The sequence below is a fragment of the Protomyctophum bolini genome (assembly GCF_963924005.1).
Source record: "Protomyctophum bolini genome assembly, chromosome: 4".
Taxonomy (NCBI): domain Eukaryota; kingdom Metazoa; phylum Chordata; class Actinopteri; order Myctophiformes; family Myctophidae; genus Protomyctophum; species Protomyctophum bolini.
The window spans coordinates 11,679,873-11,703,197 of NC_137865.1; the positions used below are offsets into that span (position 1 = coordinate 11,679,873).

General features: G+C 43.6%; 1 protein-coding gene across 4 annotated transcripts in view; it reads right to left on the minus strand.

The window, feature by feature from the left end:
- LOC308314288 (unconventional myosin-IXAb-like) overlaps nucleotides 1–23,325 on the minus strand; it is a 125,627-nt gene that overhangs the window by 43,969 nt on the left and 58,333 nt on the right. For 3 of the 4 annotated variants that reach the window (XM_080761829.1, XM_080761831.1, XM_080761832.1), the window contains exons 5-10: nucleotides 19,613–19,707; nucleotides 19,294–19,356; nucleotides 15,918–16,017; nucleotides 12,333–12,386; nucleotides 4,002–4,099; nucleotides 3,480–3,606 (exon numbers count right to left, since the gene is read on the minus strand). In XM_080761829.1, coding sequence (XP_080617955.1) covers nucleotides 3,480–3,606; nucleotides 4,002–4,099; nucleotides 12,333–12,386; nucleotides 15,918–16,017; nucleotides 19,294–19,356; nucleotides 19,613–19,707 — 537 coding nt within the window. The remainder of the gene's footprint in view (nucleotides 1–3,479; nucleotides 3,607–4,001; nucleotides 4,100–12,332; nucleotides 12,387–15,917; nucleotides 16,018–19,293; nucleotides 19,357–19,612; nucleotides 19,708–23,325) is intronic. The other variant, XM_080761830.1, reaches the window with a different exon arrangement.

A 23,325-nucleotide genomic window follows, 5' to 3' on the forward strand; every position in this document is an offset into this window, starting at 1 on the left:
TTTATTTGTAAATTTATGCCTGCCCTACTTCATCATACAAAAGTAGTGAAAATAGTACATTTACAGATCAATGTCCACAATTTTAGAACAACAAAAAGGAAGGGTTTTGGACATACAAGGTTTCCGGTGCCCGACAGTGGCGACATCCTAAACCCAGCAGAATAGAGCACCAAAGTCTGACGTCAATATCGGTAGAGGGCGCAAATCCACGGGTTCATGTACTTTTTATTTGCATTGTAATCCCCATAGGGGGATTTCTGAACGCACGCTGCGTCGCTGCCCAAGTGACGTCACACATGCGTCTCCACCATGTCTCTCGCTCTGTCTCGCTGTCACTCAAGTGACCACTGGCCAATCACAGCGCATATTTTCCGGGACTTATGTTACGCACGCGGAAGCTGCTCATTGAAGGCAAATGCTTTGCAAGGAATCTCGGGAAAATTGTGCCTTCAATTGTGACACGCGCCTCAGAGCCGGAAAAGGGCGTCTACGTTTATATGTCTACGTGTCGGCCCTCCATCCTGCCCTGCCAACTTCCTACTCCGCCCACACGGGAAACAGGATGTCCCAGCCACTCTCGTTCCCATTCACACGTCAGTCGACACCTGGGCCAATCAGTTTGTCCCTGGCTGGGAAGTACCTCATATGACGCCACGCCAGTGTGTTGTTGTTGTAGTAGTAGTAGTAGTAGTAGTAGTAGTGGTAGTAGTAGTAGTGGTGATAGCTGTATTACATTCACACAGTGTGAGAATGTGTTCTTTATTAGCTCATATACTCCAATATGATGAACATGTTTTGCTCTCTAGCGAGTGCACAGGGCTTGATGTGTGCATTCACACCTGACGTGATACAAATAATCATAGCGCTTGAAGCGCGGGAATTTGCTCCGTTGCATCACACCCAACGTGACATTTACACTTGTGTGGGGCAATTTTTTTTTCTTTTGCATTTAGCTGACTGTCCTATCAAGGACAGCAACATACAGTAGAGGTCATAGATGAGCTATTCCTGTCTGGGTCTACAGCGCATACAGAAATGATGCGTATGAGAGTAATGTGTGTGTGTGTGTGTGTGTGTGTGTCCGCAACAATAACACACTTCATAGCACACTTTTATCCTTATCTCTTCCGCTAAACATCGTTCTCTCTATCTCTCTCTCACTCACTCACACACACACACACACACACACACACACACACACACACACACACACACACGGAAGTCTCTACAGGACACAGAATTGTTCTTGTAAGAATGCATCCGAGGACAGCACTGGAAGCACAATGTGCACATGGACTGTGTGTTGCATCATGCCAGACAAGGTGTTTAACTATATTCTGTGTTGTATTTTTCTCAACATATGGAATGAATTCTGTACTGGCCGTATATGGAGCGTGTCTTGAGTGTACAGGGTTTGATGAGGTCAGATCTTAGAGTATATATATTAATAGAAACGGCACCGGATTTCTCCTCCCATCCACTTGCATTAAGTTGCTCAAAAGCGCATGAGGCAATTTCACTCCTCCTTCCGGGTAGGAACAGAGTGCATTCTGGGATGGATTGGGCCAAATCGTGAACGCGCTGTGCCGTTGACTATCATTGCGCCATTTGCACGCGTTCATGTATGAAACATAGTGTTCACGAGTCATTGCCCCAATAACATGAACGTGCGCAATGATAGTCATGTATTAATTCGTTTTAGAATTACTGGGAAGTCTGAGGTTAAGAAATTCCACAGAAAAGGCAGTTAAGAAGTGTACCAGCTTGCCTGATTGAGTCACCTCATCATTATTATGAAATGTGCCCATATAATCATGTCATCATGTGCTATAGCTTGCACGTATTTGCCATTTTTACTATATATATATATATATATTACTATTAATACCATTATTAAAATAGTTCAAATAGCCGATCTACAAGCTCATAATGTGTGGATGTAGATCGGCTAGTTGAACTATTTTAAAATATCGCAAAATTGTAAAATATCGCAAAAAAGTTTAGGGATAATGGTTAAGGTACCACATGTGTTTGTCAGTACTGTACATCGTTTGAGAAACAGTATACAGCATTCCATAGCAAGTGTTACGAAAGCACTAATCTTAGCCCACATCCCATTGCAACACAACACTGGTCCCCAGGTTGATTCTTAGTCAAGGTGGTGGTCCCTGGACTGGTTCACAATCAGTTGAAAACCCCTGGTCTACACTACAATTGGTCAACTCAAGGTGGAGTTCCTCCTCCTGCAGAGGGAATCTTGAAAAAACAAGAAAGTGGCCGCACACGCCAATAGAGTTCCTCCTCCTGACTCATTTAAAAACAGGTCCAGGTTCAGATTCCGGCTCTTTTGTTGGAAAACAGGTCGGTCACAAAGTTATTTATGGAGCAACGAAAACCATAAATACACATGAAAACAACAGACATTCCACCCGCGAAACCGCGGATGGAATGTCTGTTGGAATGTATGCATGTCTGTTGGAATGTATTGTTATCAAAATGTACATTAAGTACCAAAAGTGGAAAGTATTCATTATGCAGAATGTCCCATTTCAGTAGATCACCGGCCATTTTCAAATGTCCAAAATTTACACTAAGTGGTTAGTGTGTGTTTTTTTAGTTACGTTACACTACTGCAACTGCAGTATAGAAAACCATGTTACTGTAATTTCCAAACAAGAAAAGCCCTCAGACGTACAACAGATGGTATTCTTTTTCTCTAGTTGTTTTCCTTTCAACAAGCCCTCTGAAATGTTTTAACGACAAGCATTTACAGACAAAATGTATGTTCCAAAAACAATGATGACCATGGTCACGGAGAATACTCTATTCTAATTGGCCAGAGGGTATGAATTATTTTTATGATGGTATATATCACTTGTCAAGTTGTCTGTGTGTGCGTGTGTCCGTCCGCCCGTCTGCGAGACAGAGACACGTGACTATAGTCAGCAGTCTGACACAGTTGGTATTCGCCTCTAGGTCAGAACTACAGCCTCTTCCACTTGCTGGAAAAGTAAGGCAACGTCTACTCCAAGGTTGATCAAGATTGCCCCATTATGGCTAAACACTCTTTATATTTTAATTGTAGTGCAATGGTATGAGCGGGATAATCAACTCTGAGCCATGTGGTTATCAAAAAATAATGCACTCCGCAGAGGAAATTGGATGCATGATCATCACCTGCACTGCAATGTCATTGATGGTCTTGCATAGAAATAAACATAATGTTTACAGCAATATCAAAGAATTTCTCATGAGGAGTCAATCCTGCATTAGTCTTGTGTAGCCAGACAACTATTCCACAATCTCTGAATGCTAGAGTCTGGAATTAAACAAAATATATAGATCTGCAAATAACTGCAAACAAAGACGAACTGGAGTCAGGGGGGGGGGGGCAGGTTTTCAGAACTTGATGGAAGCATTTGAACATTGTGGGAGTCAGCAGTCCGTCTAGAGAGACTTAATGGTGCACAGCAGCATACCTCCAGCAGCTCGGAGACGATGGGCAGGACCTCTGGGTTGCAGATGTCGATGGAGTCGTCTCTGTACGTCTTCTTCTTGTAGCGGATGTTCCCCAGGTGCAGGATGGCCGACAGCAAGGAGAAGATCCTGCAGGGAGAGAAGAGACATCCCAGATGTTCTCTACGAGCCCACTGTAGATGGTCTATTTGTGAATGTTTCCCCACCAGATTTGTTTTTATGTCCTTTGAAATTAATTGGTGTAAACATCTATTTCTCCACAAGCAGATGATGCTACGTTTTGCAATGCCTCCCTCATTCCCTCTCATCTCAGTCCATGTATAATCTCTCTCTCTCTCATGCCATGGCCCCTCCTTCCATTTGCATCCCCTCCACTTCCCTCTCTGGCTTATTCCACACCTGACCTGAATCTCTCCCCTCTCTCTAGTCTAAGGTCACACGCTACAGATTTGTGCTATGTGTGGGTTACTTTGAAATGCGCAATAAATTAAATGTTACAGCGTGTGTGTGTGTGCTTATCTTACTGTTTCCGTGTTGCAGGGAGGAAGCCCACCATCTCCATTGCCAGCTGTAGACGTTCAAAGTCATGTTTGAGATCCTCTCCTTCTACTGCAAAACAATCCTATGCGCGCACGCGCACACACACACACACACACACACACACACACACACACACACACACACACACACACACACACACACACACACACACACACACACACACAGAGAGAGAAAGTAATCCGCATTAACACTAGCAGTATCAACACACTTGAACACAACACAATGACCTCTTCTTACCTCTCTGCTGAACACACCAACACACTGACCTCTGTGCGCTGAACACAGTTCTCAGTAAAGTCCAGTTCATACATTGTCGCGCACAATGAGAAAAGCCGACCTACTGTACAACTCATCATTCTAATAGCAAAACAAAGTGTTGCACACGGTTTAGATTATTTTCTAAAACGATTGTTTTCCTAAATGAAACAATTCAACACTTTACATGTCCACTTGTTTGGGTCTTTTTGGGGAGCAAAGAGCAAAGATTAAACAAAATGTATCACTTATGATTCTAACTAAAAGAGAGAGTGAGAGTACGAATGGAACCAAATATGGTTGCATTTGACTGATTGGTGAATGATTGATTGAATACTTTACTAGTCAGAAATTTAAACAGCACATTGGTACAGTAAGACAATAAGGCTAAAAGGATAACACCAACAAATCCTCAGAGTTCAACTAACGATTGTAGATATGTGTCCCAGAGAAACAAATGGCATCAAATGGTTGAGAATCACTGCTACATTAATGCGTGCATGTTACATGTTAGCAACGCAAAAATATGAACAGGAGTGACTATGTTTTCTAGTTCCCGAGTTCAAATTGTATGTCAATAAACATCACACCACTGTGTTACTCTCACCACTACCATGGAGATGAACCTTCCAACTTTTCAGTTAACTTTTCTCAGTCTGGCTTCACATACAGAAGTGATGTACCTCTTTTTTTAGCCTCTATGGCATGCACGCACACACACACTTCCATTCTAAACTCAGCTTCTAAAGTACATTGCAGAGGTTACTAGACTGTAGACATTGGTGGTTGTCTGAAAACAGGGCTGTGGTGGTGCAGAAGCATGTTGTTCTAAGTCGAAGGATGGTCATGTATTTTTTTTTCTTTTTTTCTTCTTTTTTAAATATCTATAAATTGTCATTGATATTGCTTTTTATTTATTTTTTTCAGTAACGGGTATCAGGGGGAGAGACAGCGAGATCAATTCGTGGCGGTGACGACTCGCCACGACCTATTTTTTTACGCCATGACGTATTCTTCATTATCCGCCATGGCAGAACAGAATCCGTGGCGAGTACAGAATCCGCCATTGTTTATTTTTTTTTTGCGTGCCGTGGTGCAGGTTTTATTGTCCTAGTATTACTATTCTCGGAATTATTTCATCCTCTTGTAGCGTAACGGTTAGCGCTCTCGCCCCTATAGTCAAGGCACTGTGCCGGGCCAGGTTCGATTCTTGCAAAAAACAAACTTTTTTTTTTAAAGTTATTTTTTTACCCGTACATACAGTGTGTGTGCGTGCGTGCGTATACAGTGTGCGTGCGTGTATGCGTGCGTGCGTATACAGTGTGTGTGTGTGTGTGTGTGTGCGTGCGTGCTTCATCGTATTTATTATTATTACCTGCATATTAATAATAATAATAATAATAATAAATACGATGAAGCACGCACGCACGCATATACAGTGTGTGTGCGTGCGTATACAGTGTGTGTGCGTGCGTGCTTCATCGTATTTATTATTATTATTATTAATATGCAGGTAATAATAATAAATATGATGAAGCACGCACGCACGCACGCACACACACACTGTATACGCACGCATACACGCACGCACACTGTATACGCACGCACGCACACACACTGTATATGCGTGCGTGCGTGCTTCATCGTATTTATTATTATTACCTGCATATTAATAATAATAATAATAATAATAAATACGATGAAGCACGCACGCACACACACACACACACTGTATACGCACGCACGCATACACGCACGCACACTGTATACGCACGCACGCACACACACTGTATGTACGGGTAAAAAAATAACTTTAAAAAAAAAAAGTTTGTTTTTTGCAAGAATCGAACCTGGCCCGGCACAGTGCCTTGACTATAGGGGCGAGAGCGCTAACCGTTACGCTACAAGAGGATGAAATAATTCCGAGAATAGTAATACTAGGACAATAAAACCTGCACCACGGCACGCAAAAAAAAATAAACAATGGCGGATTCTGTACTCGCCACGGATTCTGTTCTGCCATGGCGGATAATGAAGAATACGTCATGGCGTAAAAAAATAGGTCGTGGCGAGTCGTCGCCATGGCGGATTCTGTACTCGCCACGGCGGATTTTGTTCTGCCATGGCGGATAATGAAGAATACGTCATGGCGTAAAAAAATAGGTCGTGGCGAGTCGTCACCGCCACGAATTGATCTCGCTCCACCTGATCAGGGGTCTCTACGTCTCTAAAATACATATACAGCTGGGTTGCCAAATTCAGCAAATCAGGAGAGTTTTGTTATTCAGCACACCAATTTTATCCAATCAGGATAGAGAACTCAGACAGGACATCTGTGATTAAACAAGTGAAATTGTAAGTGAGGACACGGTGAAACGAGCAGACAGAATTGGAACTGGAACACTATATGCAAATAAGCTCAATAATTGGGTGAAATTTTGCAAGCCACCTGAAAATGTATTTTCCGTTTATTAAAGAGCTGGAGGGACAGGGAGATCCCTGTTACTGAACAAACAGTTCAGACACTGCTGAGTCTACTCCACAGCAATGAGTACTAGAATATAGTGCTTGAACCTTTTATTCAAAAGCCTAGTGTACACTTATGATTCATCTTTATGTGAAAACATCAAAATTAAATATATTTTTTATTTTTTTCAAAAGCCCAGTGTACCCTGTCCACAACTGCATCGAACACAACGTGACTCCACAGGGGGGAGCAGCGAGTATGAAGACATCAGTGACAGTGTTGGCTGGTAGTCAGTCGCTTATAATAATAATCATTCTTGCTTATTATAAGCGACTTTGGACTTGTTTTCTTTCCTGTAAAGTCGCTTGTAAATATTGGTAGTGGCGGTTGCAGTATTTTGGGCTCATTTCTAAAGTGTGGTTGTTTATTTATTTGGGCTTGCAGTCTCTTGTTGAGATCAGTGGTTCTCAAACATCTTAATGTCAAAGACCTCCAAATGAATATGCATCTGTCCCCCCATACAAGATTTGTGTATTTAAAATGTAATATTTGATTTTCTTTTCAAGATGTATATAGGGTATATAAGTGGTCAACTGGGACCCACCAGTGTGTGTGTGTGTGTGTGTGTGTGTGTGTGTGTGTGTGTGTGTGTGTGTGTGTGTGTGTGTGTGTGTGTGTGTGTGTGTGTGTGTGTGTGTGATCATGCGACCTAATCAGGCTTGTGTTGATAGACCTGGCCGCTTGTTTCTCTCACAAAGTTTGGCAACACTGGCTGGTATAGTAGAGGAACGCTTTTCCCCTCCATGCTGATACAGTAGGACAAAGTTACAAGGCTGATTTGTGGCATTTAAGGAGGAATCTGTTCTTTTAAACCCATTTCAAACAAAGGGTGATTATCTTTCTAACTCAAGTTTTCACGTCCTGTGGTCGTAACTCTAGTCCTGTTGGAAATGTACACTTCAGAATGTGGTGGGAGTTATGGAGGCTGCCTGTCTGTGTGTGTGTGTGTGTGTGTGTGTGTGTGTGTGTGTGTGTGTGTGTGTGTGTGTGTGTGTGTGTGTGTGCTGCATCTCTATATCCTTCAATTTCAGTTAATCTGATGAATCAGCACTTTGAAACACGCAGAAGTTTTCAACAACTTCTTGCCAGATCGTTGATTTTAGCACACAATCTCATACAAGTAATGTTTACTGTCGACGGCGCTACACATATACTGTAACAGTGGTTCTCAAATATTTTTGGCTCAGGTCACCCCTGTAAATAACTTTTTCATCCGCTGAAGAAACATCCATATTTAACTTTTGTAAATGAACGTCCTACTTCCTCACACAGTAGTGAAACTACCAGCTCTACAAGCTCACAACACGTTGCGAGCTTGTAGATCGGCAATTTTCAATATTTAACCGTTTTTTAAAATAATACCGTTTTGGACGTACAAGGTTTCTACCCGACAGCCACGAACATCAACGAATATGTTTTATTTTCTTAGTAACTATTGTATGAAAGCAGTAAAACACTGGAGGTCACGCTGAACTGTGCTAATCTGTACAGCTGTGTGAGGAACCGCAGAGCAGCCATGCCAATAACCAATAACGTCGTGTCTTATTACCTCATTAAACATTAACATTCCCCAATACTCTATCCTTCTAAAAATAACTTTTCAAACTGGCACTTCAAGGACTCAATATAACTTACCTTCATTTAATCTAGATTTTCACTGATTCTCAACTGCTTACTGTAAATTGCTCTGGATAAGGAACGTCTGCTAAATGCCTAAATTGTAATGTTTCAGCGTGCAGGACATGAAAATTGTGGCCGAAACCAGAATGCCACCTGCAGCCACTCTGCAAATCAACAAGCACACTCAAAAGAGACACACAAAGCAAACCCGTAAACACCAGAACCGTTGAGCGACACACCCAGCACCAAGAGGGACAAGATCTCCAGAATCTCGTCCCTTCAATGGAAACCAACGACATACAAAGCTACACCCAATGTTTGTAGCTGCTACAAAATCTATAAAGCTACTATCCAAGTTGAACTGGCTTCAACTACAGATACAAAGCTACAAAATGTACAAAAAGCTACAAAAGTGTTGTTTAACCATTTCCACTCCACCTCCTCTCACCACACAACTCCTGCTTGTAGAAAACCAATTATTTCTGTCTGCTAGTTCCATGTTCTTTTTTTAGCCCCAGGCTTTATTTTCCTTAATATTTTTCGTGCTTGTCTGACGACCGACGCGCTGCTTGATGACGTCAACAAGCTCATTCAGTTAAACCAAACGGCGACTCTGTAACATACAGTATGTATGCTGCTTTGTTCTGTAGCTTTGTATGTTTCGTTATCTGCCAGAGTGAACGCAGCTGCTACTGACGGTGCTAGCTACACTGTAAATTGACATTTATTGTGATTTATTTAGACTGTTTTTGGTTACCTTACATAGTTTCATCATGTGTGTCCGAGGACAGTCTCCCCTGATGGCCCTGTGTGTATTGGCTGGATCCAGGGGTCAAAGGTTAAGTGGGCCCAAGGGGGTTGGTCAGTTGTTGAGACAGCTGTCATGGGTTTTTGCATGGGGAGGTTTTGTGTGTGCATGTGTTTGTGAGTGTGGGTGTGTGTGTGCGTGCGGGTGTGTGAGTGCGGATGTGTGTGTGTGTGCGTGTGTGCATGTGTGTGTGTGTGTATGTCAGACAGTCTGTGCAGACAGTGATATCACCTCCTTGGGAGCTGGGGGTCACAGACTGATGATGTCATAGCCAGGGTGACCGCTGAGATTCACAGCATGATAGCAACATCATCGCCGTCAGGCAGAGTCTCCTATCTCCATATTTCACATTTTATGGTGTTTCCCCATAAATGAATACTCTACTTTACAAAAGTGTCACACAAAAGTTGTGATAATAGCAGAAATGCAAACTCGCAACGTGTCGGGAGAGCTTGTAGATGAGCTATTTTCACAAAAAGAAATTGGACATACAAGGTTACCAACTGACAGCAGGCACATACTGTGCTGCTAAAGGGAAAGTTGAGGGGGGAATGAATGACGCATAGACAGTAAAATTGGGAGTGTCCATTTAACTCCATATTGACCCGTGACAGTGTCTTGCTAGAGTCATCTAAACAAGATATCGTCACTGCTGTATGTCCAAAACCGTTCCTTTTGTATTATGACTTTAAAAAATTGTGAATTGAGACATGCTGAGATGCTTGTAGATCGGCTATTTTCACTACTTGTGTGTGACAATCTTGTATGATGAAGTAGAACTTTCATTTATGGAAAATTAAAAACATAACAATTTGAAATATGGAGATACTAGGTTTCTGCCCGACAGCAACGATACCATAACACTGTAGCTGATGTTTGAAATAATCCTAATATTAATAACCAGTAAGACGCGCAAACCAGTGCCCGGTGTCGAGTGGGTCGGACCCACGGTTGTCCTGAACCGCCACAAAAGGCCTCTGCCCGGACTCTGTGCAGGGCCCCTGCCCAGGCTCCATATATGGAGCTGGCCTGTTCTGACATCACAACACTCCATATTTGGGCATGCCTGACACAGAACTCCATATGTACGCGTGTACGTCTGTAATCCACGTAACTCGAGAACCGTTCACCACACCAACTTCAAATTTGATACACACGTTCCACACCTCCACAGGGAGTGCAGTGCCCGGTGTCGAGTTGGTCGAACCCACGGTTGTCCACAACCGCCACAAAAGGCCTCTGCCCGGGCTCTGGACATGGCCCCTGCCCAGGATCCATATATGGAGCTGGCCTGTTCTAACTTCTGACATCACAACACTCCATATTTGGGCATGCCTGACACAGAACTCCATATATAGGAATAAAGGACACAGAGAGACAGATACAGAAATGTCCATATATGGGCATAAAAGGGACACAGACAGATGGGTGGAACGGGTACTTTAACACGGGTACAACGGGTACTGCATAGCCGGGTGGGGAATTGATCTCCAACTTGCATTGTTACTGACTCAGTGCTCTACAGCCGGCCACCGGTCTAGTAATAATAATGTATTTAATTAATAATGCACTTTGTGTAAATCTCAAAGTGAGCAGAACAAAATCATCACACCACTATAGTGCCACTGAATGCACCGAGAATCCCAGAAAGACACGTACGCAGACACACACACACACACACACACACACACACCTTTAAAACCCAATTCCCGCCAGCATTAATTACTTTGAAGAGCCAAATATCCGTAACCACATGTTACAATGACAAAATGCTGTGTGTGTTGCCGTGACCGGTTGTTGTTCTTTCGGTCGGTGGTGAACAACCCCGACCGCGAGTATCACAGCGCCTGCTACAGGCCGTTGAAAAACCTTGTCTTCCCCAGAAACTAATGAATGTCGTTTCTGAGATAGAGGGCTTTGAATGCAGTCCATACAATGCAAGATTTTTAGATCACTCTGAAGACATTCAACGCAGAGACTCAGGGCTGTATTTTGCGTGTCTTAAGTACCAGGTCTTATTCCCTAACTTGAGTAAACTAAAGACCTGGAGGCGTGATCAATGCTCTTTGCCCACTCAGAATAGCCAAATGGCATTGATCACGCCTCCAGGTCTTTAGTTTACTCAAGTTAGGGAATAAGACCTGGTACTTAAGACACGCAAAATACAGCCCTCAGTCTCCTGTTAGTGTGAGTTGAACAGAGATTGAAACAGCTTCACACAACATCCAAATGCAGTGAACAATTTGTTACTTTGAAATGGATGCACAGTTAAGAAAAAACGGTTCAATCCCTCCTGACCCGAAATTCTAACAGCAGGGTGCAAAAAACAAACCAGTTCCAGAAAAGCCCAAGAGTTTTTGATTGAAAGATTTCAGTACTTCTGGCTTGATGTCAACAATTGTCGGTTTAATTTTAGATTATCTTTCCTTGGTTGCTGTTTTACAAAAAAAAGAAATAGTATTCTTCTGTACATATTGTACTTCTTTGATGGAAAGCGATCAGATAGATGGAACTGGAGCTAAGCATTACAAGTTCCAAAAGTCAACATATTCCATAACCCATTAAAATAGGGAAAGCTTCTGTTTCATTTTAGATTTTAGTGTTGGCTATTCAAAAATAGCAGATATAATATACATAAAGCTCACAGCACTGCTATCTGAATTATTTTAGAAAAGTCTTGAAAATGTGAGAACTACTAATTTAGAAGGCATTTGTAGAATGGTTTAACCCCGTTTCAGTTGTGGATAAATCACATGACATCAACCCAGAATGGTTTAACCCTGTTTCAGTTGTGGATAAATCACATGACATCAACCCAGAATGCCTCCATCTTACAATTCCAGGCCGGTCCGGCTGAGAGAAGTGTGTGTTGATTGGTTGTGGTTGTGAACACATGACAACACAGTGACCCAAACACCCAAAGCACTGAGAGAAGTGTGTGTTGATTGGTTGTGGTTGTGAACACATGACAACACAGTGACCCAAACACCCAAAGCACTGAGAGCCAGCGAAACAACACACAAGTACCGATACACGCAAGCAAGCACACACTCACACAGAGCTCATCAGCCACAGAATACTGACCAGCTCGATGTCATAGTAATTGTCCCAGGGGTGTTTGTGTGGTTTCTTTGTCATCTGGAAGCGAAGTAGACTGGATTAGAAAAAAGGTAACACACACACACACACGCGTGCGCACGCACATGCATTGCACATACACACACACGCGCACACTCCAAACCACACACTCAATCAATAAACTACGGAAAATGATGTATGTTCTTCAGGAAATACTTGACCACACCCTGTTCCTTCATACAGACATAACTACTATTTTTAAAGACCCCCCCCCAGTCAATCCGGTTAGCAAACCGCATATGGATATAGTTTTACATCATGCGTCAAGTCACTATGGGACCCCGGCAGACAAGTGAATAGTGATCTTAGTAAACAGACAATGACATCAGGATAAGGGGAGAGTAGTTTGCCATCCGTTTGCCATTTCTGTTCACGCAGATACATTTTATAATGCCTTGAAAATATTATACTGATAAGCAGCAAGCGTTGACTGAGCTTTGACTAATTTAATCCACTAAACGGAAGCGGAGAGGAGGCGGGACATTCGCTTCACATGCCTATACTTCACACAGATACAGGAAGTAAACCGGAGAGGGGCAGGTCTTTCTATTTTTTTGTCTTGGTAATAGTGTACGCGCCGTGAGCCGACGTGCGCCATGTCACGCGGTTTGCGGTTTCCCCCATATTGCCTGTTTACACAGAGACACCAGGCGGGAGCGTTCTTAAAGATTTCCACTCTGGAAGGGGGTTTCACCTTTTTGCATTTTCAACCCCCGAAAACACTGCGTTGCCGTCTAAAGTTTAGAAAGCAAAATAAAATATCAGGTCTGTCTTCCGTTTAGACTCTAAACGGAAGACACAACTGATATTTTATTTTGCCGTTCTCTCTAGAGACCTCTAAACGTAAATAGCAGAGCCCTACTATGAGTTGTGTGTGTGTGTGCGTGTGCCTGTGCGTGTGCGTGTGCGTGTGCGTGTGCGTGTGCGTGTGTGTGTGTGTGTGTGTGTGTGTGTGTGTGTGTGTGTGTGTGACTGTGTGTGTGTGTGTGTGTGTGTGAGCATCAGATGCATCATGGCATAATGGCTGGATGCCAGTAGTTGTTTATGTTTACTTTCACACAAACACGCACGCGACCATTGGGCCCCTCGGCACGAGAGCCAGATTAACACTTGACTGATGTTACCATGGAAACAGAGCTGCATAGTAACAGGCTGTGTGTGTGTGTGTGTGTGTGTGTGTGTGTGTGTCAATGTTGTTTAATGGGATTATATATTAAGACAAAACATCCTCAAGAGAATAACGCGCGCGATCGATACACACACACACACACACACACACACACACACACACACACACACACACACACACACACACACACACACACACAGACACACACACACACACAAAACAGTGGGTGGTACAGCTGAGCAGATACGTTATTCCACGTATTTCCATGCAGACACTGTGGGGTCAGGGATGAACACCTGCTGCTAATTGCAGTAGATATTCATGTAGATTCGTACTCTGTCGTACGACAGTGTCGCACAACGAAAAAAGCACATCTGCAAGCTCTCAATGCAGCGCAGATGCATCGCATTGTGAGCTTGTAGATCTGCTATTTTCGGTCTGTGATGTTACTGATGAATAAGGACTTGAAGACGTATACTATGTCAGTTCCATTGATCAAAGCTGGAACACAATCAATTGACTGATCATTTAAAACAAACATGATTTGAATATGCATAAGACCCACCCATCCAGATGGGGGGCCGCGAATGCGTTGTTTGGACATTTTCAAGTCGGCCCTGATCCATAAAAGGTTGAGAACCCTACAGTATATGTACTTTGTTGATCGGGGTACCGCAGGGGTCCATACCATTTTCTCCCCTCTACACTAAATCTCTTTGCTGAAAATAGCCAATCTACAAGCTCACAAAGTGTCACAAGGCAATGCATTACGAGCTTGTAGATCTGCTAGTTTATATACTATATAAATGCAGTCCCAGGCAGCTTTCAGAAAGTGGCATAAGAATGTTTCCGGTTCAACCTGCTGCCGAGCCAATCAAACTAAACTATGGGGAAATTAAGTGCAAGAGGAAACTGGTATGACACCTTCTGAAAAGTGCAGGGTTACGCTGCATGAAGCACTTCATCACTGTATGACCCTGTAACAGTGTGGAGTCGGACTACGACAATCACCGTATTTGGACAAGAATGCTTTGTATCCTTCTTACATTTCTGTTAAGATAGTGAACTCCTCTTCTTCCACTGATCACGTTTGGAGTACCTCAAGGTTCTATTTTAGGTCCTATTTTCTTTTCTCTGCTCCCCCTTAACAGTTTGTCTCCATAAAACGCATTTTAATCAAATATTCTACGCTGCCGAGATTGTTTTATTACCTTTGCAGCATACGCCGAAGTATTTGGGCTTTTGATCCGTGAAAATCCGCTAGTAAACACTCCCAGCATTTATTATTGAGCCGACAAAAAAGCCACTTCCTTGATCCTGGTCACAGACCAAGATTGTCTCTCCCCCTCGTTCACTTGCATTGGGCGGAATTTCCCAGAAGCCCTAGCAGCCCAGCGCATGGGTTGAGTTCCGCGGCAAAGCCGGAGTTTCTTTTTAATTATTAAAATACGGCGAATTAAACACATAAAACAAAAGGCGGGTTTAGCATATTAAGCAGAGTCGATCGTTTGATTAAACAATTAGCGGCCGTCAAACTGTTACGTTCCATTTTCTGTAAGCATATATCGTACCACTGTTGGGTTTATAATACACACTGTAAAGTGGAATCGATTCGTGTCATCTCTATCTCAGCTGCAGTCCTTTCATAAAGCAGCTCCTAGGCTCCTGACTGACTGGCACTAGGAAGAGGCACTACATCTCCCCTATACTGGCCTCTCTCCATTGGCCGCCTGTCAAATACACAATCCAATTCAAGGTTTTACCGTCTGTTTTTAAGGCATTAAATGGATTGGCCCTGAAGAAGGCAGCTCAGTCTGTCATTTTTCCTGTCTCTGTGTCCACAATGAATCACCGGAGGGTATACGTGTGGGGGTATACTTTTTTTGTCAGGCAGAAAGCTCATATCTTCATATACCGTGTACAGAATTTAAAACTTTTTTTAAACGTTTTTTTTGTTTGTAAATGAATGCCCTACTTGATCATACTACAGTCTCACACAAAAGTATCTCAAATCTACAAGCTGTAAACGCATCACAATGCCAAATGTTTTGAGCTTGTAGATGAGCTATTTTTGCTATTTGCATTCTGGAAAGTCACAGTGTGAGGTATTTTGATTGATACCTCGTTAAACAGCACGAGGTACAGTCAGACATTAAGGCTAAAGGCATTAAAAAATAATCTACCGGTATGTTATGTGGTCTCTTGTATGTTCAATTCATCAGGTTTGCACCCGACAGTAACGATATACTGTTCTGACCCCTTTTTGCCCCTATTCCACCTCCGGGCCTAAAGATCCTTTGACCCCACTCTTCCTGTCTGTTCCTGCATATCATTACGTCCTGTGTTAAGACACAGGACACAGGCGTGTGTGTGTGTGTGTGTGTGTGTTATACATGCCATACCTGGTTGAGGTAGTGGTACTCCTCAGGTTTGAGGAGGTGAAAGGTCGACCTCTCTTCCTCACTGGATCCGGCCAACAGGTAATAGAACACGTGGTAGTTCCTGCACGCATGCACGCACACACACACACACACACACACACACACAGACACACACAGACACACACACACACACACACACAAATTCAAATATGGTATACTGCCCGGGGGACACTTTCTCACAACAAAAATAAGAGACACAGAATCAACAATAATAATAATCACTGTTGCGGGCAATATTAGCCCAAAACAGCAGCTCTACAAGCTCACAACACATCATCGATTTCTGGCAGAGAGATCTGGTGTAAACGAAAGGTCCAGTTTACTAAGTCTAGACGGATTAAGTGGTTACAACCTGTACTATAGTATTATATATGAACTGATGGAACTCGTCAGTTCAATCAGGGACACGTCATTTAGCATCCGAATGAGCGACCATTCCTTATTCCAAGGGACGGTTGGCTTAGGCTTTCTTTCTTGTTCTTTTCCCAACGTGCTGTAGTGTCTCCCAACATGCGGTGTGTATCAGTGTTACCATGGCGTCCCGGAGGACAGTTGTGAAGATGAGGATGTTTAAAACGTGCACATTCCATCCAGGAACACTGGAAGAATGTGACCTCATGTCCCAGACCTGAACGAACGGGGTGTGTGTGTGTGTGTGTGTGTGTGTGTGTGTGTGTGTGCGTCAGCTTGGCCCCAACCTGAGGATATGTAAGAAATATGCAACACCTTCCAACCAGAGAGCTCGTGTTTCAGTAAGACAATAGACCAGTATGCAGAGCCAATCTGCTTTGACAAGGACAGCGTGTGTGTGTGTGTGTGTGTGTGTGTGTGTGTGTGTGTGTGTGTGTGTGTGTGTGCATGTGCACATGTGTGTGTGTGTGTGTGTGTGTGTGTGTGTGTGTGTGTGTGTGTGTGTGTGTGTGTGTGTGTGTGCATGTGTGTGTGTGTGTGTGCGCGCGCACGCGTGCGTGTGTGTGTGCGTGCGCGAGCATGCGACAGATGTGATTCTGGCTTGGTTCTCGACAACCTGCAAACGCAGCAAGTTGTTGCATTGATCGCTTCAAAAGGTCCGCCCACCCTCCTGTTCTCTATTATGACAGACAGTAGGAGAGCTGAGAGGGAGACAGCATAATAGGAGACATTGGAGGAATTCTCAGAGGGGATCTGATCCTAGATCAGTGATCCTCAAAGTGGCGTCCGGACCATTTCAACATTTCATATTTTGTGTTGCCATATTTGAAAATCGGCCAACTACGAGCTCACAATTATGTCACAATGCCATATCTGAAAAATCTACCGTGGCCAAACACAACACCGAACCATAGCATCCCTATTCTGGGGGGCGGAAATTGGAAGAAATAGCAGATCTACAAGCTCATAACGTGGCGTGTCGTGAGCTTGTAGATTGGCGATTTCTGGCAACGACACTTAGTGTCGAGCGAAAACAGGACAGTCCTAGCTGTCTGGGATGTCACGTTGTCATATCCAGTTACAGGGTCCGTCAACATGGCGTCAGGAGGGCCGGGGGTGGGGCTGTCATCAACTGAAACAGGAGCTTAAAGAGCCAATCAGAGTGTAGGAGGGATAAGGTGGTGACCAATGGGAGCTAGCGGTTTTTAGTTGGCCGGGGACTGGTGGACTGGTGCCGCAGGAGATGAGTGATATGGAGACAAGAGAGTTTGGGTGGTGTGTGTGTGTGTGTGTGTGTGTGTGTGTGTGTGTGTGTGTGTGTGTGTGTGTGTGTGTGTGTGTGTGTGTGTGTGCGCGTGCGCAGGCGTGTGTGTAGGGTACAAAGGCAGAGGGGATAAACGGTGGTATGCTGAAATAACCATCTCCGCTGAACATGAATCCACATTTCTTCAACAGTCTTTAATAAATTAGTGTATTATAATACATAATTTATTGATTTAACTAAATTGGGGAGAGTGGAGGGTTTTAATGAAACATGATGAGTTTGGTTATAGTCCACTACTGAGGAAATGAGAGCCATTAAGTGTCTGGTTTCCAAAAGGACAAAGGACATAGAAACGTGAGATTTGGCCCATCTGGAACAGAACAGTGTTGTATTTAAACCCCCTACTGTATATACTGTACTTGTTAACCTGGACATGAGTTGCCTCTATACTTGGCACGCTCTTTTTCCCTCCACACCAAATCTCTCTATCGCTACATTGAGATGTTCGGGTTCAAGTAGCCTGGGATCAATACCATTTTCGGGTTTCTGTCACTGGTTGTAGTCATCGGGCCGGAACCACCAAACCAGAACCAGAATTACCCATTTAGGGCCTCCCCAATAAAACCCTTGATGCAGCAAAGTTTAGTTTATAGGAATAGATTGTTTGGTATATCCATCTTCTATTCCAACTCGGAGTGACTGGCGAGACTAAACTAGTTAACCTTGATTCAGTATTTAAATGGGGATTGGAGGACTGTACCAGCAAACCGGAAACCCTTTTTCTTCCCTTTTTCCTTTTTCGAGTATCCGTGGTTTAGACCGGCTTAGCCTGGCTAATAAGTCAGACCGAATCAGCCGTTGGCAAAAAAGAATTGCCTGGCGGCTGTGTGATATTAGTCTGGCTTATTAGCCAGGCTAAGACCGGATCACACGGGCCAGCTTGGAATGAATACCAGCCAGGCTTTAGCCGGGGTGGAAGCATTACATGAAAACTGTTATTGAGTTATGATGTCACCCAGATTATATATTCATTTAAATGAACAATTTCATTCATAGTTTGATCAGGGAATAATAAACATTTTTTTACAAATAGGCATGAAACAATAAGGTTTCTGGACTGGTTCAGTAGCCACTAGTTATGTGTCCTTGAACAAAACATTGATCTACAGTGTATTCTATAGAGTCAAACAATATTAGTCAGATTCTTCACATTCCGATCCAATTTAATTTCTTTGGCCTGTTTGGCAAAAAGAATGCCACAAACCATGAACGTAGCATCCGGCCTGGTTGAGGTCTGTGCCCCGGGGAGCAGTGTTCTTAGATAATTCATGTATTCACCCAGTAGGAGATTTATGTTGTGTTTGGAGCAAACTATATGAGATGTGACCCGACAGGTCACTGAGGTACAGGAGATGATGTCAGGACGTGACATCCGCTGACATGGCTTGGTCTCTAGAGGCCTCAACAGACTGTATAGGTCAGCTGGTCAGTCTATCTAATTCACTCTGTCTGCCTGTGTCAGAGGTGTGCATTCAGAACTATAATGCCCCTTTACTGCATCCATGCTGAATCGTGCCGGATGCATTGGTGAATGGATTCTTTTTGACACCACTAGTAGCAGACACTCTTGCCTTGTGTCGTCAGTCAGTCAGTCAGACTCACCTCTCGTTGTGCTCCTGGTAGACCAGGCGAGACTTCTCCAGCAAGTACTTCTCGACATAGGCCCTGTACACACACACACACACACACACACACACACACACACACACACACACACACACACACACACACACACACACACACAATCACCTGGTTAGAGGTAGAAGACAATAATCCATTTCTCTCAGGACAAACATGTTATAAAGTGTATACAGCAGTCCATGTGTGTATGTGCATGGTGTGTGGATGTATGTGTTCATGGTGTGTGTGAGTGTGAGTGTGAGTGTGTGTGTGTGTGTGTGTGTGTGTGTGTGTGTCTCACCCTCTAACTGTACCCGTCTCTCTGTAGTTCACCTGGATGAACTTGCCGAAGCGACTGGAGTTGTTATTGTGGGCCGTCTTAGCGTTCCCAAAGGCCTGTGGACCAATCAGAGGACAGCAATGTTAGACTGGCAGGTCAAATAGACAGACTGACCTCTGGAGGTCAAACTATTGATCAAAACAGGAACACAATCGATTGATGAAGAAACATGCACTGGGAACATGTGGGCCCTGATCCAGAAACCACTGAGGAGGAAAGCCACGTTGTACACAGAGATAGTTGTTTCTGGAACTACATTGAACCCCGCTGGTCTGGGATAATATCATATGTGCATGGACGTTCTCCCTCTCTCTCTGGGTGTCTCTCTCTCTCTCTCTCTCTCTCTGTTTCTCTCTCTCTCTCTCCCTCCCTCTCTCCCTCCCCCCCCCTCTCCCTCGGCCAATGGGATCTAGCGAACTAACTTATTAGGGGCCATGATTAGAGGCCCTGAAGGATCCATTAAGGCTCTCATTAGTGAGACAGACGAGGAGTCAGAAAGTCTAGATGTTCATTCTAAATTCACACTGAAACAGCTTACGGCCATGGCCACTCACGCACATGTGCGCACACACGACTACTAACATGACTGACCTATCCGATCGACTCTTCTGCTCAATGACATAAATCACCTTGCGTGCGACGTGCGTGCGTGCGTGTGTGTGCACGGATTCATTATTAGTAATATGCTATTGTTATTTTACGTTCTAGAACTAGCTAGCTCATTCTCCCCGGAGGTATATCTTCCTCTGTCACATTGTGTTAGCCAGCTAGCATGATTCACGCGGCCTCCTTCCCAGCATGAGAGGCAGCACATGGCCCTAACGCTGCCTTAAACACAGCGTTTAGTGGCTTCACTGTCTGACAGCAGCGTGTGTACTAGCCTGCTAATTAGCGTGTCATGTGTCGAGAGGTCCTCCCTCAACGGCTAGCACTGAAATGCTAATGTCAAATCTGTACTGAACTGGGTTTCTGGCAGCCTTTCAAACTGACACACACACCAAGCCGAAGCCACAGGCATCGTAGGACAGACTAACCACGTTTGCTGCCTCATTTAACAACTATGGCGTGGTATGAACGACCCGACACATTATAGCCTACTACTGATGGCTAAAATAACAGACACACGCTCACACATGACGTCACATGATGTTATTTTGCCATTGACTTGGTCATAAAAAGTCCATGGACTTGGCCATACTCACTCAAGGGGCAAAAATATGATATGTGTGAGATACAGTACAATGCTCTTTGCTGCTCAACATGCAAGAGGCACTCAGCTGGGAACTCAGCATAACACAGGCACACAGGTGTGTGTCTGTGCGTCTGTGTGTGCGTGCATGCGTGCATATACAGTGTGAATTATGTGCACAATTAACTCATGATGTGAACTAGATTTTTTTTATTTGTTTTGCTTCTTCATCCATTCTTTTCTCCTGAATGACATGGCCAAAGGAATTCACACTTCTCCCCTACAGACTGCTGTTTTACACTCTCATATCCCCCGTCCCCTTTCCTACTATGTACATATAGTGTTTTATATTTATTTGTGATGATATGAATTTGTGTATTTTTGTCAGACCGCAAGGACTTTTTTGTTATCCTTTTAGAGCAAGTGTATAACTGTACTGGTGCTGTTTGCATTTCTGTCTAAAAAAATCAATCAATGAATCAATCAATCAAAACCGAACAGAACAGAACACATTAGCCTACATATCTCTCTCTTTCTCCTATTCACTCCTTTCTCTTTCACATAACACTCCTCACTCCCTCTTTCCTGGCACCCACGCGCTGCTCCCTTCTGCCTTTTCTGGACATTTTATCAGTCTTCTTCTTGTACCTTCATTTATTGTTTGCCAGTTATCTTTTCTTTTCTCCCCTCTCATCTTTTCTGTTCTCCTCTCCTACCTCAGTTCTATCCTTCTGACAATGGCTCTGGTGTGCCTTACTGAACACGCCACATCAAAGCCTCTGGGATGAGCCCCAGCGTTGCCAGATTTTGCGAGAGAAACAAGCAACCAGGTCTACAAAAATAAGCCCAACTGAAGCGTCTCTATAGGCCTCATGAGCACTTTAATACTACTTTATATACATGGACCGTTTAAAAAAAGTCTACACATTGTAACGGGAGTTGCCGACGAGCTTCCGCTATGGAGCTCTGAATCCGCCTCGAGAGATTACAGAACAAGCCCAAAGTCAAAGACTTATAATAAACGGACATGGCAACACTGGATAAGCCCACACTCTCTTCTAGGAAAAGGAGGAAGGGAAGGAAAGAGCAGGGGGTGTCAGCCTCAGGAGGAGTAGAGTTACATAATTATGGGAGGTCAAACTATAGAGGCCTCTTCTTGACAAAGCCAGCCTGTATAAGGTTCAGTATGTCGGCACTAATATGACCTGTCAATGACGCTAACCTTATAGTTTATGTTATCGTACTGAAGTTCAGTCTAGTCCAGTCTAGTAAATATGACGAAAGCAGCAGACAGTAGAAAATAAATAGACCTACACAAGCTTGGGAAACAATTAAGGACAATTTGTTGTGGTGAGATGAAGGGAACCCTTGAGGGCTTCTTATAAACATTTCATGCTTCAAGGTTCAGTATGTGTTCAGGTCGTGTCAAGTGTGCACATTATATAGCATTCTGCACTCCCATGTATACAGCTTTCTTGTGGTGCACATACAAGAAAGGTAGCATGCGGAGACATAAAGTGGCCTACAATGATGCCCCTACTTAAGGTTCCTCGATGTCAGTCACTTGTTTGTAACGTGTGGAAACCACACATGCGAGGCTCTCTTAAGACACTATGTATGGATTCATGTCAGGCCTGATAAGCGCCGGAACAGTATTATTGAGGATATAGTCAATCCTGGGAAGAGCCGTCTCCGGTACTCGTCCAGGCTGAGTGTCTCTATTGACTGAGTGCCTCTATTTATGATTTTATGTTTGTATTTTATTTCATTCATTTTTTTCACTCATAAACCAACACTACTGCAGACACTGTACCAGCCTTCACTCATAAACCTACTGCAGACACTGTACCAGCTTTCACTCATAGACTGGCTCAGATGCAATTTCTCCTGTTGAGAAATTGCAACCACTTAGTTGGTTTATGAGTTAAGTACAGTAGCATAGACAGACAAACAGACAGACGGTTTATTACTTAAGTTATTTTCAAAGCTGACCCACTGCCTTAAGCAAGGGCAGTTTCCAGAGGAAGCGCACCTGCCTTTTCTTCCTTTAACTGTACCAGCCTTCGTTAGCTCTGCATCCACATCTGTGAGCTCTGCTCAACATCTAAACACTAACATAAACAGTGCAGTACAACAATGATATCACTTAATTTCCCGCAGTACCATGACGTTCAAAATCAGTAATACATAAACAATTACTGTATGTTCATTGTTCACCCCTGAGAGAATGTATCCAATGCTTAAGATAAGACAAAAGATAAGCAAGTGTTTGGTTCGGAAAGAATCACTGGGAGGCTTGGAATCGGAAGGTCAAGCTCACAGTGTGCCATTATTTTTGATAATTTTAGAAAAATCTTGAAATTTACTCATTTAGATGGCATTTTTTGTAGAAACGGCATAGGGTTGACCCCTAATATGACTGCTCCTGGTCAACGCAGATTGCTGCGTCGTATGGTTGCCTCCACCGTCCATGTGTGAAATGAAT